Source organism: Carassius gibelio, chromosome A18 (genome assembly GCF_023724105.1).
Source record: "Carassius gibelio isolate Cgi1373 ecotype wild population from Czech Republic chromosome A18, carGib1.2-hapl.c, whole genome shotgun sequence".
NCBI classification, from domain to species: domain Eukaryota; kingdom Metazoa; phylum Chordata; class Actinopteri; order Cypriniformes; family Cyprinidae; genus Carassius; species Carassius gibelio.
In genome coordinates, this window is record NC_068388.1 from 20,537,629 (window position 1) to 20,555,716 (window position 18,088).

Sequence of the window (18,088 nt, forward strand, 5' to 3'; positions counted from 1 at the left end):
ATATCTCAATCTGTGTCGTAGTTTTCTTAGTAACCAATCGTTGGAGACGGTGGGTGGGGCTTATCCTTGCGTCGCTGCTTGCTACCGGGGTAACGGAGTTTTGAGGTTTGTACGGAATGTTGCCGGTGTAGCAGGAACTCCCGCCATTTTTCAATCAGCTATAAACACTCTTGTTTGTTTATGTAATCGGCAAGTCCCTCAAAACAGTATCTACGCGGTCTATATTCGCTGCGGATAGGGGATTGGTACGTCGCTTTGGTCTGCAGAATCGACTACAGCACGGACCTGAGCGGCATAAGAAAAGCCCGCCATACCAGCTCTGACGGGCCGCCTTTCGCGCCTCCATCGCCGAGACTCAGGAGCTTCCGTTCTCTCCTCACGCTCTCTTCAGGCATCCCACCATGACCCCACCGGCTCCCCCAAACCAGCGGATTTCACACCGGGAGATATAACTGCTCAACAAAATCGTACTTTTGTTTTCACGCGCTTCGTCAAAGTAACTCAAGTAAAGCAGCGCGCGCTAGCCTAGCCCGATGCTACGCCGCTGAGACGCGCGGTTTCACGGCATATTCAGTTTGAGCTGAGATTGAGCGGACGGATTAGTTCAGTAGTTCACTTTGCAGACACGTCCAGGACCACAGCGAGCCCGCGATGGCACCGTTACTAGGCCGGAAGCCGTACCCGTTGGTTAAGCCGCTGTCGGAGCCGCCGGGCCCAGCAGAGGAGGTGTTCATCATCGAGCACACCAAAGAGGCCTTCAGGAACAAAGAGTATCCTTTCTCACTGTCTCCTCCACCACTTGCAAGCACTAGACATACAAACACGTGCCCGCGGGTCTCTCGATCCGTTGCTGCTGAGCGTTTGCGAGCGCAGTGTGTCTATTTATGCGTTTATTATTGTTTTCATGTTGCGCGCCGCATCTCATTGTAACGCTAAGCGGCTAAAGGTGACCATGACGTTTAGATCAGCTGGGGTTTAACTCTTAGGACAATGCTAAATGTTATATTTGTCTGATTTTGAGTACTGAAGCATGGCGAAATACGTGTTGTTGTCCTTTGTGCATTTAAGAGCGAGCTAGCATCAGGACGCACAGTGTGTGTGTGACGTCTGGCTAACGTTAAACAGTTTCTCATCCGATCTGCCATGACTCAGTCTTGTGTAACACACACACACGCGCGCGCGCATTTACAGTTCAGGGACGTATGTGTTAATGTGAGCTTTTAGATTGATGCTCCCGAACAGCCAACCATCTGTTGAGCGTAATAATTGTCTGTATGTAAGGAGTGTGTGTTTATGATGGTAAGAAGTTTTTGCTGCTGCTGGAGGGGAATGTGCGAGTTCACGTGTAGCAGCTGCACGAGATGATTTTTCGCGCGCCCCGTAAATTTAGTCATTTGTACAGGATGTGTAGAGAAGAACTTTATGGCATACGCAACCAAGTATATTCGTTCTTTAGTGTATGCTATTTAATTAATATATATATTTTTTGTAGTTGTAACTAGTACCTGCTCCAGTCATTATATTTTAATTGCTATGTAAGCTTTTTTTTTTTTTATCCCACACAAAATCTCTGATCTGACAGATATAACCGCACTTGGTTTCTAGAGAAACTACACACCTGCGTTTAAACGGTATATAAGGGAAAGTGACCCAGGTGCTTGTGTCACGGAATCAGAAAGCTGGCCAATCAGAGACGTCGATTGCCTGTCAATCACTCTGCGCTCTGGGGGATTATGACCTCTGGTTGGCCGCTTGGTCTGTGGAGGGCGTCTCTGAAAGGATGAAGGTTTTATTTAGACAGCTAAACGACTGAGTTTGCAGGTGCAGGTTGTGTTATATTGAAAACTGTCTGACTCGTTTGTCAAGATTTAATCACGTGCTTAAACTTTATGCCTGCTTTCAGTAGGTCCATCTCCGCACATAAAACTAGATTTAAAATTTTAAGTTAAATTTAAGTTTGTTATAGATCTGCCAAAGGGGGGTTTGATTCAAGCTTGGCTCGGGTTTTGAGTCCAAGTTTAGCATCATCAGAGGTGTCATGTCATAGTGCTTTATACATAATAGAATGATTAATCAGATATTTAACTGCCATTAAATTTTGCTTGTTTGATTAACGGAAGTGTTATCCTTCTGATAAGCATCACTTGTATCAATTGTAAAATCTACTGACAGCCATGTCATAGTTAAAAAACAAAACATTTTGTTTTGGTCAGAGTCATTTTGTCTAAATCTGTTTTGCTTTTATTAATACTGACATTAAAGCCTATACCAGTTGACCCATAATTACGGTTTGTTACACATTTATGCAACATGTGAACAATGCACAATTAACTTGAACACAATAATTTATCTTCCAGAGTGCTTGTAATAACAATTTTACTGAGGCTGTTGTTTTTTTGGTTAGAATTACTGTTTGTAATTGCGAGTTTAATTGTATAATTTATTCATCAGGATCTGCTGCTGTTGGCCCTTTAATTATTGAGCTGCTGTGCTACACGCATGCATTAGTTATGAATGAGGCTCTCTCAGAGTATGGACAGCAGAGCTAACATCACTTGGTCAGCTCTGCTTTGGAAATACTACTCAAGATTTTAAAAGATCTGAAAGTTGATGTACAGTTTTTTTTTGTTGTTGTTGTCCTTAACACTGTTGTTCAGAGAGTATGAAGCTCGACTGCGCAGGTATGCAGAGCGGATATGGACATGCAAAAGCACCGGCAGCAACCAGCTCACACATAAAGAGGCTTGGGAAGAAGAACAGGAGGTCACAGAGCTGTAAGTAACGAAAACGCACAAGTGAGTGAATGAACGAACTTGGAGCATCAAAGAAATCATTTAATTGTCAGTTGTTCTCAAAGTCTTTTTCTGAATATGTAGTAGTTCTCAATAAGTAGTAAGCTAGTGTCAGTGCCTTACTTAGCATTTTTGGGTATCTAAAGCACAGAAATGCGGAGTAGGTGAGCAACTGCTGGGTTTAAGATATATCTTTTGTCTTATAGTAAAAGAAACTGGGCCTTTTATTGTCAGAGTTCATGGTAGAGATTTTATAATTTTTCTAAAAGACGTTTTTCATAGTTTACAAAAAAAAAACAAAAAACGAATAGACATTTTAGTTAAAAATAAAGTCAAAAGCACAATGTATTTAGTAAAAATTTCCTGAGTAAAAAAAAAAAAAATTATAATTATAAAAGGATTCCTGAGAAATATATCAGGAATTTCCAGGACGATTAGGATGATGATTTTTCATCCAGTATTTTCTTTTATAGCTGTGCCCAGCCCTAAAATATTTTTTGGCTTAAAATTGTTCTTGCAATTTGAATAAAACTAGTAATCAGAAGCTATTTAAAGGCACGGAAGTTCACTAGGTGTGGGAACCCTTTATTCTCCAGCTTGTCTGCTGTGTGTAGCAGAGAGCTTGTACACTGAACTATTGTCAGGCTGTGGATGTCATGTGACCAAACCTCTGCTCTTTCATTGGTGCCTTTTTGCCGATCTAATAAGTGTGTGTATTATTGAGTGAGTCTTTAGCAATCAGGGTAGATAAATCCTCTGGTTTTCTACTTCATGAAACAATAACATCAAGTGAATATCTGTGACCTGCTCAACTTGTAAGCGGACAGATTTCTGTGTGGGTGACTGAGAGAAAAGAGTTTAGTCTCATTAGCTGCTTATGTAAGCAGACGCTTGTACACTCAGAGAACAGTTTGCTGTACTGTCCATATAGAGCAGCGTGCTGCTGTAAGGGTCAGTGTGTTTTTGAAGCTATTTTTACAGTTCATTTTTCTTTCCTGTGTTTCTCATCTCCCTCTGCTGGTCATGAAGTGTATGAAGTTGTTTTGTTTTCATAAGAGCTAACATGAATCCTCCCCTAATAAATGAAGGGCATATAGACAAGGAGACATTATCAAATAAAGCATTTTGCAGTATTTTTTGTGTATTTAGTTTTTTCCTAATTCAAATAAAGCTGTGTTTTTGTGACACTGTCCATACCTTTTAGCTGTGAAGTCATCTCTATAGACAGAGTTGGATGCACAACCAAAATAAAAAATGCGTTATATAAATATGTTCCGACAGAGCATTTGCGTACCAACATGGTTGACAGCTGTTAATATACAATTACCATTTTAGATCACAAACTCTACTATATAAGTTTTATTTTCAACTTGAAAGTGTAAATCTAGGCTATGCCGTGATGTTTTCAAAGCACAATGCAAAACTGTGACGCACTTTAATCAGCAGCAATGCTAAATCTGGAAGCATGTATACTTACTTGCCGGCAACCTGCCAGAATAAAAGCCTGATGATTTTAAGTTTGAATATGATGAAAACACTTTTATTCATTTTTTTTAGACACTTTTATCCAAAGCGACTTAAAATTGGGGAATACATGAAGCGATTCTTCTTAAAGAGGCAAACAAATAAAGTAGTACTAAATGTTAGCATTTCATTTTTAAGTTTACTGTAAAATAAATGTATTTGTATTAAATACAAGGACTGCCTTTTATTTTTAATAATATTATCACACACTATTATTTTGTTTATTTACTATTTGTAATGATATTGAATCTCCATATACATCGGGAAGAAGGAGGCGGGAACCGGCGCACAATCAAAACATTTTAATATTCAAAAATAAATACAAAACAGCGCACCAGCCCCTCGCGGATGACTGGTTCGCACAAAATAAAAAGCAAACATAAAATAATGTCCCGGCCCTGGTCCTCTCTCGTCCTTCACTATAGTCTTTCAGTTTTATATCCTTCCATCTCCTACGTGGGACTCGATACCGGCGGTGGGGCGCAGGTGCAGCTCATCTCCAATCACTACACCTGGCCTCGCTCCTCGTTCCCACGCCTCTCGGCCCCGCCCCACTTGCCACACTATTATTTAAAAAAAAATAAAGTGCAATAAAATTTTAACTATTATTTATTCATTTTTTAATAGTTATATTTAATGGGTCATGCTTTATGCATTGTGAGGACCAAACCAAATCTCCAGGTTCTCTTATGAGAATCAGGCTGAAAAAATTATGTGCACCCCTGTCTTTAGCACTGCCTACTCTTTTGCTTATAAAGTAAAAAAAAAAATTAACAATTTTATAAAATAAAAACAAAATACACACAATAGCGTTATTGAATACAATAGGACAACGATGCAATAATTATTGCTTTAGGCTTTCCGGATGAAGAAAAAAAAAGTGGGCCAGTGATGATTCTTTTCTTGAGCATATTTCACGTTGGCTGTCAGGCAGTACTACTTGTCCAGCTACTTGTGTACTTGCTGAAAATCATACATTTGATAGGCTGTCACATACAATACGGGCTCTTTCATCAATTTGTGGAAGTGTATTATCAGGTCAAAAGTCACAGTAAGTTTGTTTTAAACTTATGTAGCCATTGATTGTTTGATTTTTGGCAGGCTTCAGGAGGAGTATCCCGTGTGGTTTGAGAAGCCTGTTCTGGAGATCGTGCACCATAACACAGTTTCTCTGGATAAACTAGTGGATCTGGCCTGGTTGGAGATTCTCACCAAGTATGCTGTGGACGAGGAGTGCGACTTCTTGGTATGAACTTGGATTTCATATTTGGAATAATAATCAGAAAATGTAAGGTGGTAATTTTTTCAATTAGAATTAGTTTAATTTGAGAAAAAGTGGGGTACCATTGTCCTAGAAAACCTGCAAATGTCAAGGAATTTCAAAAGTTATTCTGTAACTGTGATTTTTCTTCTTCTGTCTACTTATGATCAGTTCAAAGTATTTGCTTAGATCAAATGTACAATGGTAAAATCAAATCTGTGTAAAATTAACTCATGGAAAAGGCAAGTTTATTTCCCATCTTTCTCCAGTTCTTCTGTTCTCTGTTTATGGATGTGAAATAGTAATTCTGTCTCGCTCTCTCTGTAAGGTTGGCAAGGATAAGACGTTGCGTGTGAAAGTGGTAAAGATTCATCCGCTGGAGAATCCTCCAGAAGAAAATGTGGAGAAAAAGCTGGAAGGAGCTTGTGATTCTCCGTCCAGTGATAAAGAGAACGCTAGTCAGGAGAACCAGAAGAAGGAGCCGCAGTCCAAAGAGGAGGACAGCAGGAGAGAGAGTCTCTGTGAGTTTCAGCTGCTCTTCATGATCTTTCAGTATATTAGAAGAATATTCAAATGATTAATAATTGTTGTCTTTTATGCTTCAATTTTTGTCATTTTGATTACTGATAAATACATTGAACCAGTATTGCATATAAAAACTAGTTTCTTGGTGAAATAAGAATTTAATAACAATAAGTATATTTTTTTGTTTTACAAGTTTTCTTTATTTTGTCTGTAGCTGATAGGGCCCGCCGCTCACCCAGGAAACTCCCAACCAGTATGAAAGAAGAGAAGAAGAAATGGGTCATGCCCAAATTTTTGCCCCACAAATATGATGTCAAACTTCTGAATGAGGACAAAGTGATAAGTGACGTCCCTGTAGACAGCCTGTTCAGAACTGAGCGGCCCCCCAACAAAGAAATAATGCGCTACTTCATCAGACACTACGCTCTGAGGTTAGGCTCAGGAGAGAGCGCCCCCTGGGTGGTGGAGGACGAGCTGGTGAAAAAGTACAACCTGCCAAGCAAATTCAGCGACTTTTTACTGGACCCTCAGAAGGTGGGATATATAAATAAGATGCTTCAGTAAAAAGTGTTTTGTGTAGATAATTGATTTGTTATATTAGAGTTCCTCTGTTTAGTTTTTTGCAGAACATCCTTCAGCTAAGAGGAAAAGCATGAGCTCACCGGAAGGTAAACCCAATAAGAAGCTGAAGACTGCAGAGACGGGAAAAGACAGCGAGGGAGTAAAAGTAAAAGGGGAAAAGAAGAAAAAGAAAAAAGATTCCCAGAACATACCTCTCAGCCCAAGCCTCTGGAGTCATATGCAGGTATGTATAATAATAACCAAAGCATAAAAGCACTCTTCACATGAATTACTGTTGAGTCTATTAGTACACTAATAATACTAAAAATGGGTGGTGGGTGTACATGGATTGCTAAACTAATACAGTAATACATCACACAGAGTTATAATGAAGAAAAAAAACCTAATTAATTATTAACCTAAACGGGGAAAAGTCTCTCCTAGAAAAATGAATACTGATTAAACTGAAAGATTGTATATGATTTTTATCAGTACTATTGTTCCTTGTATGTTTTTGTACAATGAGTGTTTAATAAAATGTTATATTATTGTAAATGATGATGTATTGAAATTATATCGTTAATGTTACCATGAATGTAGCCATTGTTGCTGATATGGCGTTAAAGCATAAATAAATAAACCTAAACAAGGTATCATAATGTTGTTGTTGTTGTTTACTGTTTGGAGCAGAATGCATGACTATGATGTTTTAAAATGCTGTCTATTATGTTAATGATGAATTAACTAAACTCACTTTAGGACGAATACATATATTTTTGAGCTGTTGACCTGGTTTCTTGATTGCTCAAGACAAATGTCTACTAAGGGAGACAATAAAGGATAAACTAACTTTTGTAGTAGAAATAATTTTGGGAATTGAATGAAACTTCTTTTTGTCATATTTCCGTCTGTGAGGTGACTTGTGATTGAATGAAGAAAACTTTATTTAATGGTAATTTTGGAAGTTGTTAATGTTTATTATTATTATTCATTATTTGTTGGATTTATTTCTGTATTTTCTATTGTTCAGGTGAAGAAAGTTAATGGATCTCCTTTAAAAATGAAAAACTCAGGTACATCTAAGAAATGTGATGGAGAAAACATCCTCAGCACTCCAAAATCAAATAAAAAGCAAGGAGACAAAAAATCCACTGACCCCAAAAAGAGCCGCAAGAGTGGCGTCACTAAGACTCCCAATGGCCAGAAGCTCTCCAGAAAGGAAGACAAAAGCGCCGGAAGCGCCAAGAAACCCAAAATGAAGCAGATGACCCTTTTGGATCTCGCCAAAAGCCCACCTACAGCAGCTAGCCCAAAAAAGCAAAGCCGACGTTCAAGTACTGGCTCTGCTAAGCTGGGCAAACCGTTGCCGCCCATGGCCTTACATCTCCTTCGGTTTTACAAGGAGAATAAAGGCAAAGAAGACAAGAAGGCCACTCTGTCCTCTCTGATGTCTAAGGCAGCAAAAGCGCTGTCCGCAGAAGATCGTGGCAGGCTTCCTGAGGAGCTGAAAGATCTAGTTCAAAAACGCTGGGAACTACTTGAGCAGAAACGCCAGTGGGCCCTTATGACCGAGGAGGAGAAACAGGATGTTCTGCGGAAGAAGCGCCAGGAAGTCAAGGAGAAACTGCGTGAGAAAGCCAAAGAGCGGAGAGAGAAAGAAATGCAGATGAGGCGGGAGATGTCCCGTCGTTACGAAGACCAGGAGCTCGAAGGCAAGAGCTTGCCGACGTTCCGTTTGTTCGACATGCCCGAGGGGCTTCCCAACACCCTCTTTGGTGACATAGCCATGGTAGTCGAGTTTCTTCACTGCTACTCTGGCCTCCTGATGCCTGATGACCAGTATCCCATCACCTCTGTCGCTCTGATGGAGGCTTTAGCTGGAGATAAGGCGGGTTTCCTGTACTTGAACCGTGTGCTGGTGGTGCTGCTGCAAACACTTCTGCAAGATGAACTGGCCGAAGGTTACAGTGAACTGGACATGCCCTTATCGGAAATCCCTCTGACCATGCACTCCGTATCCGAGCTGGTGCGCTTGTGTTTGCGGCCAACGGATGCCCATGAAGAAGAGAGCGGCCGCGGCTCAGACGACTGGCAGCCCGGTGCTGGCTACGATGATGTCGTGAGCAGTGAGTTCTTGGAAAAGCTTGAGACGTCGGAGGTGTTTGAACTGACCTCTCAGGAGAAGGTCAGCCTGCTGGTGGCGCTGTGTCATCGTATCCTCATGACCTATTCGGTGGAGGACCACGTGGAGGCCGTGCAGCAGCGGTCAGCCGAGCTGTGGAAGGAGCGGCTTGCCGCACTTAAAGAAGTCAATGAACGTAAGAAGGCAGAGAAGCAGAAACGCAAAGAGCAGATGGAGGCAAAAACCGATGCTAGTGGAGACGTACTAATGAGGGCAGAGAGGAGGAAAGATTCAAATGTGAAAAAAGAGACCCCCAAGGTCCCCGCCAAAGTGGAAGCAGAGCCGGAGGACATGATCAGCACAGTGAAAAGCAGACGTCTGATGTCCATTCAGGCCAAGAAAGAAAAGGAAGAGCAGGAAAGGCTAAACAAAGGTGAGAGGCGTGTAAAATTGGAATGCCAGAAAATAGGTACCAACTGAAGGTAAAGTTGCATACTGTCCCATATTAGCCAGGACATCACTTGTCCTGTTTATTGACTGCTATGATGGTAGTGATAGAACAGCTACAGCAGAAGTGCTGATCACACACTTGAGAATGATCACAGGCACCTGTCTTAATCCAATCACAGCCCCCCTCACGCGGCTGATCAGTATACGTTAAGTAAGGGAACAAAGGGAATGAAGACTGTGTCTGAAAGTGGCATGTTAAATGATGAAATGGCTTGTTTTCCCCCTTCTTAAAACAAATTAAATTGCAGTAAAATGAATTTTGAAAGCAGTTCCATGCTACGCTTTACCATTTACATTACCAATCAAAAATTTGGGTTCAGTTAGGTGGTGCGGGTGATGATGATGATGCATGATACTTTTATTCAGTAAAGACACAATAAATTGCAAGGAATGCTGTGCTTTTGAACTTTCTAACCATCAGAGAATCCTGAAACAATGCATCAAAACTGTTTTTAACACTTATCACACAATTGAGCACTAAATCAGCATATTACAATGATTCGTAATCATGTGACACTGAAGACTATTAAAACTCTTAATGTTAAACCCCTAATGTTTTGAGTATTTATGTAACTTCTTGTCTTTTAATGAATACTTTATTCCTAAAGGAAAGCAAATTTAAATTTATACTTAATATGAAGTTACTACACTGGACAAGTAGGAAGTTTGTGCCAACTGCCAAGTAGATTAAAAATATTGAAAATGCAAGTAAAAGACCTTAGAGCTTCTTAATGGAACTGCAGGAGTTTCATGTTACGATTGAAAACCTTAAATAGAACAAATTTTCTTTTAAAAAGTGTGCTATATGTGCATCTCCTGCAGAGCGTATGGAGAGGGAAGCGGAGGAGGAGCGAATCAGAAGGCAGAAAGCTGCAGCAGAGAAAGCCTTCCAGGATGCCGTCAGTAAAGCGAAGCTGGTGATGAAGAGAACTCCACTGGGTACTGACCGCAATCATAACCGCTACTGGCTGTTCTCTGATGTGGTTCCCGGCCTGTATATCGAGAAGGGCTGGGTTCATGAGAGTATAGACTACACATTCACTCTTCCTCCTGAAGAGGAGCCAGCGTCGACAGAGGAAGACAAAGAGGAGGAGACCGAAGGTTAGTCTTTCTATGCATTTTCTGAAACACAGAAGTTTGAACCAAGAAAAAAACAACAACAAAAAAACCTATTTAACCAGTGGAAAATACTTTGTGTGTGTAAATGGTTCTTCTGTTTGGGTTTGCATAAAAATGCATTAAATATGTTTTTAAAAACATGAATATATAGTATACATGATATTTGCAGCAAATAAATGTTTGAAAAAGTGTCTGTTTCTGGCTTTCTTAGATGGAGAGAAAGAGGATGAGGGCAGCATAGTCAGCACTTCTAATGAAAATGGTCAGCAGGGGGCACCAGTGCCTGAGACCTGTATTGAGACCACCGTGCCCAAACAAGGCCAAAACCTCTGGTAAGTGTTCTTGCAAATTCCCAGTTGTGTCGTTGATATCTGGGAAATCAGCCTTTTAGTAATTTGTGGCTCTGATAGCTTTTGTATGAGACTACGCACTGTTTGGAAGGAAAAAATTCCAAAAAGGAAAAAATGGGCTAAAATGAGTTGTAATGAAGATTTACAGTCCCATGGATCAGCACATGGAATCACATCTGTCTGGAGATCAGTATTGGGCAGAAACACAAATGTTTGTTCTTTAATTGTTTTCCCAGGTTTGTGTGTGATTCACAAAAAGATCTCGATGAGCTAATAGAAAGTCTTCACCCTCAGGGAGTAAGAGAGAGTGAACTCAAACTCAGGCTTCAGGTTAAGTGAGTATATACATGCGCACACACACACACACAGGTGCATCTCCTTACTCCTGTAAACTGTTATTTTCACACCTTACTTGCTCTCAATCCCGGTAAAAATGGATTAATATTGAAGATCTTGTCTTTTGTTTTAGTTATCAGGACATCTTGCATTCCATCCATCTGACGAAAAAAGGTAACCCAGGCCTGAAGAGCTGTGACGGATACCAGGAGCTGCTTAAATACTTGCGCAGTGACATTATCGAGGTAGCCTCCCGTCTCCAGAAAGGAGGACTTGGAAACATGGAGGACACGTCTGATTTTGAGGAGAGGGTGAGAGACATTAAGACTTCATGTGGTGGGCACTATAACCAATATCTTTTTATGATTGGTATGGTAAGGGTATATGTTACTGGCCAGCCCTGCTGCATGGATATCTCCACCGCTGTGAACCTACCTGACCTTTCACTTGTGCTTTCAGGTGCATGACCTGGAGAAGCTGCAGGACTTTGGGGAGTGTGTGATCACTCTACAAGAGAGCGTGATCAAGAAGTTTTTGCAGGGCTTTATGGCACCCAAACAGAAGAAGAAAAAGAAGACTGGGGGAGAGGAGAGCACGACGGCAGAGGAAGTGGATGATCAGAAGAGACTGGCTGAAGAGGCCAGGGTGAGTGTGTGTGTGTGTGTGTGAGATCAGTAGGGGTTTCAATTTACTAACATTGCAGTAGCTAATTTCATGATTCTCGATACCATAGCCAAAAGTAAATAATATAGAAAAAAAACTGCTTAAAAAAAAATACATGACTGTAAATTATACCTGTAATAAAAACAATGGTATGTCTTCTTCATGTCCTAATGAATTAAACTTCGCCCAACGGTATTGTATGCGTGTATTCACATTCACACTAGATTAAACATCTTGTGCATATTGATGTTCCAGGTAGCAACAGCGGTGGAGAAGTGGAAAACTGCCGTCCGTGAAGCTCAGACTTTCTCTCGCATGCATGTTCTGCTCGGCATGCTGGATGCCTGCATCAAGTGGGATATGTCTGCAGAGAACGCTCGCTGTAAAGTGTGCCGCAGGAAAGGTGAGACACCTGAAGAACAACCTCAAATGCTGTGAAGAATTATTTGATGTGTGCATTTTTAAGTGTTATTAAATAGTTTTTTTTTTTTTGAAGTCACATGTTTGCACAGTTTATATCGGTCTATGAAACAAGTGTATTCTGACTTTTGAATGGTCACGTTCAGTGTTTCACTTTAATTACCTAGACTGTAGCAGCCTTAAATAGTTTTGTAATTGAAAATATACACTTCTCAGTCTCTCAGTAGATGCATTCCACTTGAAAATGTACAAAAATTCATTCCAAGGTCCACCCACCATAGTCTCTTGAAAACAAGTGTGATCCAATACTGTATGTGAACATAAAGACCATCAGACTCAGACTGCAGAGAGTAGTTACTTTACACCTTTAGAGTAAGAAATGTAAAGTGAAATGCACAAGGGACTGAATGACCATCAAAGAGAGAATGTCTGAGATTTAAATGGCTCCTGTTGCTGTAATGTGAGCGGCAGGCAAGAGGAAGTACTGCGTGGTAACAGGAAGATTTAACATGTGATTGATCTGGTTTATGATTGTCTTTCTTTGTAGGAGAGGATGATAAGTTGATTCTGTGTGATGAGTGTAATAAAGCCTTCCATCTGTTCTGTCTGCGGCCGGCACTATACCGTATACCGGCGGGTGAGTGGCTGTGCCCTGCCTGTCAGCCGACCGTCGCCCGACGCAGCTCTAGGGGCAGGTAAGAACTTACAGACAATGGGCCTCTTTTATTGAACTTTTCTAGTTTGTGCATAATTAGGATTTATGTATGCTTATTTACAATTAGCATAATCCCTGTCCATGTACTACTTTGTGTTAATTATGTGTACAGGAATGTTGTGGGATCTTAGGACTCCATTCTTAGGTCTGGCTGCAGTATATTGTATAAATACAATGGAGACCAATTAACCATATGCCTCAAGATTACTCAATGAAAGCTTTAGGCTTGCAGATACTACTGGTGCTCATAACAGGTTAATTGCCCCGTAATTGTGGACCCCAAGCTAATTAAGTTTAACCTCTGTAAGATTACCTAATTTTGAGAAGATAAACTTCTTAAATCGTATTACATGTAGATGCAGTGTCATCAAGTTTGCACACAAGAAAACAAAACATTTGGATGTTTAATGCACCATTTACACATTGTTCGGAGCAGGTGCTCATGATGTTTTTTCCAGCATTACTGCTATAAAATAAGGTCTAGTTGTTTTTAGTTGTAAATTTAATTTATTTTTTTGTAGTTTTATATGCTCAGAATTAATTTCCACATTTCTGTTTGCAGAAATTATAATGAGGACACTGAGGAAGAGGATGATTCAGAGGAAGAAGATGAAGAAGAGTCTGAAGAGGACGAATCAGAAGAAGAATACAGGGACACGGGCCACAGCTGTAAGTGCCACTCTTTGAAAACTGTTTTCATTAGGGGTGGGGGAGGGGTTATACACAATATTTCGGGAAAAGCGATCTTGTTTATCAAATGTATTGTATCATCATGATATGCTAAGGGGCTTGAAACTTTGTACAATAAGGTTTTGGCATTAACTCTAGTTTTGTCTGTTTATTTGGTTGTCACAGTGAGACCTAGGAAGAAGGTGAAGTCGTCTTTGAAGCCCAAAGTGCAGAGTAAACCACCACAGAAGAAGCATTCGCCTTCTAGTGCCAAATCAGCTCTCAGACCTTCTTCCAAGCCAGATCCAAAAACTTCACTCAGATCTGCGTCCAGAACAGATCTTAGACCTGCTCCCAAAACTGATCCTAAACCTGCATCCAAACAGTCACCTAAATCACGACCTAGACCAAGCAACCCTGCAGACATCGATGAGCTGGTGAGTAAAAGGGTCAGGGAACCCCAAACTGCCTTTTCTGAGATTTTAGCAGAGGTGTTTGAGATGCACATCATAGAAGACAATGTTAGCATCCGTTAATTTTAATTGTTGGAGAAAACTGATTAATTTTGTTTAAAATCTATATCGTGTTGTCATCACAGTTTGTGACGTGCCAAAGGACTATATAAATTCGATGACACTTCAATGTGACTTCGATGAGTTCTTATCCTATGAGAACACACTTCACTTAATTATTCACAATAGCAAATGTGACCGATGCCTCAGATTGTGAGCTTGTGTACTTTGTAACGCAATTCTTTCACTTAGTGAGTGTAACCGGTTTTTACAGTTCCTTATATTTTTATATTTTTATAAATGCCACAATAAGCCTTTAAAGTGTCAACAAGCACGTTCATATGTTTTTGATGCAGAATGCAAATGGCTGTGCAGGGAATAGTTTTTATTAGTCACCATTAATAGGTTATAATGAATAAATAATATTAAGTGTTGTTAATTGTATGCAGGTCCGCCAGAGCTCCAAGCCTCTATCGAAGAAACAAGCTGTTGAGCTGGAGAAATGTGAGGAGATCCTTCAGAAGCTGATCAAATACAGACACAGCTGGCCCTTCAGGTACACTCTCACAAGACATCATGATCGTTTCGGTCACTTATAGTTTACAAATATATTTGTTGATCACAGTTAGTCTCATGACATTTAAAAGATTTAAAAAGGTATTTAGATTTTAACTGTTTACCTTATTAATTTAGTGTTTCAGTCTGTTTGAATTTGGTGATACTGAGAAGTATGAAACCTGTCAGGGAGTTCTTCGATGTAGTGATGAGCCTAATTGCTATTTTCTATTGTGTATCATTAAGCGATGCATATAAATGAATGAAGCAGTTTAACTGAGGAGATTATTCAAAGTAGTGAAGACAACACCTTCTCTTCTTCTCATCCAGGGAACCCGTGTCTGCTGAAGAGGCCGAGGATTATGGGGACATCATCAGCTGTCCGATGGACTTCACCACCATGCAGGGCAAGTTCAAATCCTCCCAGTACCAGAGCGCCAGCGATTTCCTTGAGGACGTGAAGCTCATCTTCTCAAACGCAGAGGAATACAACCAGCCCAACAGCAACGTCCTGACCTGCATGACACGCACCGAGCAGGCGTTTATCGAGCTAGTGCAGAAGATCCTCCCTGGGAACGTCTACATGCGACGCAGAACACTCAAACGCCAGGCCGCTCACTCTGAAGAGGATGACGAGGAAGAGGAGGAGGAGGGCAGGAAGAAGATACAAAATGGGAAGCAAGGGAGAGCCAGACAGGAGGAAGACTCTGGACGGAGGAAGACCAGACAGCGGAAACAAGCTGACAGTGAAAGTGAGGAAGACGAGGAGGAAGACGTGACTGTGAGAAGGAAGAGCAAGCGGACAAATCGCAAAGATTACCGGGAGCAGGACAGCGATAATGAGAGGGACAGCAGGAGAACTAGATTGAGACGGACTGCACGAGGTGTGACTGATGACAAGGAGGCCAGCAGTGACGAGGACTCGGGCGTCCAGCGACATTCCAAGAGGCTCAAGCGATCATGAAGACCAGGGTGCTTTTTTGTGTTGTTTGTATTCTTTTTCGTACCCCCTCCTTATTAATTAGAAGGCGAAACGGGCCGCCCCAAACCCGCTGCATATCGGGCAGAACCTTTGCTCATCCCGATGTAGATGTTTGTTTATTTGACTTTTTGGAAATTTTTGTTAATATTGGAGAGAAAAAAAACTGATTTATATTTGTAAGTTGATTAATAACGGTGACATTTAGGTTTTTCCAACCTGAAGATTTGCATTGAAAGAGATGTCATCTACTTGAGCTCTTAAGACTTTTTTTCATTTGATATTTGGCCTAAAAAAAAAACACTTGTATCCCAAAAAAGGTTGTAATTGGGTTGCAGACGCCCCCAAGCCAGGTCTCATTTTGATGATTTGAGAGGTTCCACTATAAAAGTTCTAAATTGATTCAGAGTGAAAGCGATCCTTTTGCATAGACCTTCATGCAGCCTTTTATTAACCAGTGACCATCCAGAACAGTGAAACTGGCCTTATGTGTTTTCTGTGTCTCGTAAAAGCCATCTCATTGGCACTAAACCCCCAAGGTGGTATGGCATTGAACTAAAAGTCTTTATTTTTGAATGTGCCACCAGATTTTTCTTTTCTTTAGTCGTTTATTATTTTGGCTGTTTTACAATAAAAGCTGTCATCCTTGAGTTTGGTTAAACAACTTCTGTTTTTGAAAACTAGGAGACCACTGGTCCTGTTTATTGGCATCTAATGATTCCCGTAAAACCTCATGCTGCTCTTATTCCCTTGAAACCAGTAGGTGGCACTCTACTACAGTTGTCCTCGAAAGAAAAGCTCCCCTTGGTGTAAAACTGACATTTGAATGTTTACATCCCCACTAAAGACCTTGGCAATGATCAGTTGAACCTAAAATCAAGGTGGTCAAGTCAGATGTGAATCCGGTTTTTGCAAACACTCGAAATTCTAGGATCTAATGGGCACACATTGCTTTAATGCATCCACATGTGAGTGTATAATCAGTTTGTCAAAAATACCGTAACGGTCTTTCTTTTTTATAGTAATATGTAAATAATAAGCTTTGACTATATTTTGGTTTTTGATCATAGCCACGGAAGCCTCAGTTTAAGATGTTTGTCCACAGCATGTGCTGCTCAGGGCTTTATTAACGCATTTTTAAAGGAGGTTTCTGCTTGACCCCCCCCCCCCTATGATAGTGAGGCCACTATCATAACCTGCTTGTCCTGATTCATGATGTTCTGTGGGCCTGACATCATTTATTTGTATACCTTTTTTGTTTAGTATCATTTCCATAAACGTTCTGCTGCATCTTACTATCACGTGACCCGTTTTATTTCATCGGTTAAACATGGGTTGAAACGGAACTTTAAAGATTTGCAGGCTTGGAAAGTGAGTTGTCTCACAGGTGTAAATGCTTTCTTTCAGTTAGGAGGTAAATGTGGTGGTCAAAGCGGTTTTCATCTGTATTTCTAGCTCCATGGCCTGATAGGGAAACTAAACTTTTAGGATATCCTTACCCTTTTTTTTTTTTTTTTTGCACTCACAGATTTTCTAAGACTTATCTCTTTTTTTTTATTTTTATGAAAGACCCCTTCAGTGTCACTGCCAGTTGTGAAATCATGTTATATAAAAGAAAGGGTCAGGGAGGGAGGGCCAGGAAGATTTGGGGACTTTTTTTTTTTTGTAATTTCTTCACTTTTTAATAAAACATTGTACAATGTCCAAGATTTGTCTCTAATCCCCTCCTGTTTTTCTCACCTCAACCATAAAAATCTTAATAGATCGTCATAGTTTGGCTTAGTTTCAAATCCTAAACACCTAAAACCCTCTTTGGAAGGCAGTGATTTTGCTAAGATACATAATTCTTGCTGAGGTTTATAGTATACTGTTTGTTTTGTCAAATCCAAACCCAGAATTCACACTTTTCAGTGGATTAAAAAGAAAAAAAAATATACAAATGGTGGATTAGTCAAGAGAAATGTTGATTTTTAAAGTTGTGATGAAACTGAAATATCGACAGATTTTTTATTTTTTCGTATCGTGATGTACATTCGACTGCATAAAAAAAAAAAAAATCTATTACAATCAAAAATTGAGGCAAATAAATAATTAAGCAGACCGAGTGATTGGAAAAATCTGTTATTTTACCATAAGATAGTTGTAATTTGATAAATTATTCAAAATGATATGGTAAAAAAAAAAAGCAGGGTATGATCATTTGCAATAATCCCAATAACATGCATTTAGAAAATAAGGTGAATTTTCGTGTTATTATTCAACATTAATTGCTCAGACGTTTTCATAAAAAAAAATAAAAAATGTATACAGTATTAGTATACTAAGGACACTCTTAGTGTACTAAGAGTATGGTGTAATTAGCTTAGCAACATGTTAATGTCAAACTATTGAAATCAGTCATAAGTGTGATTGTAATTATGTAGTGTTTCCTTAAAAGAGCTCAGTTAAATTTTAGAGCAGGGTCTTAGATATACT

The 18,088-nt window shown here is 40.0% G+C and overlaps 1 protein-coding gene across 1 annotated transcript; it reads left to right on the forward strand.

The window, feature by feature from the left end:
- Positions 1-87: 87 nt before the first annotated feature.
- LOC127934463 (tyrosine-protein kinase BAZ1B) lies at positions 88-16,263 on the forward strand. The gene is made up of 18 exons (XM_052531864.1): positions 88-770; positions 2,658-2,774; positions 5,418-5,562; positions 5,906-6,098; positions 6,317-6,636; positions 6,719-6,907; positions 7,694-9,218; positions 10,118-10,396; positions 10,626-10,746; positions 11,001-11,099; positions 11,234-11,411; positions 11,560-11,745; positions 12,019-12,166; positions 12,731-12,878; positions 13,461-13,567; positions 13,754-14,004; positions 14,529-14,635; positions 14,965-16,263. Exons 1-18 carry the CDS (start codon positions 652-654, stop codon positions 15,596-15,598), a joined length of 4,866 nt encoding a protein of 1,621 aa, XP_052387824.1. The 5' UTR covers positions 88-651; the 3' UTR covers positions 15,599-16,263.
- The last annotated feature ends 1,825 nt before the right edge of the window (positions 16,264-18,088 follow it).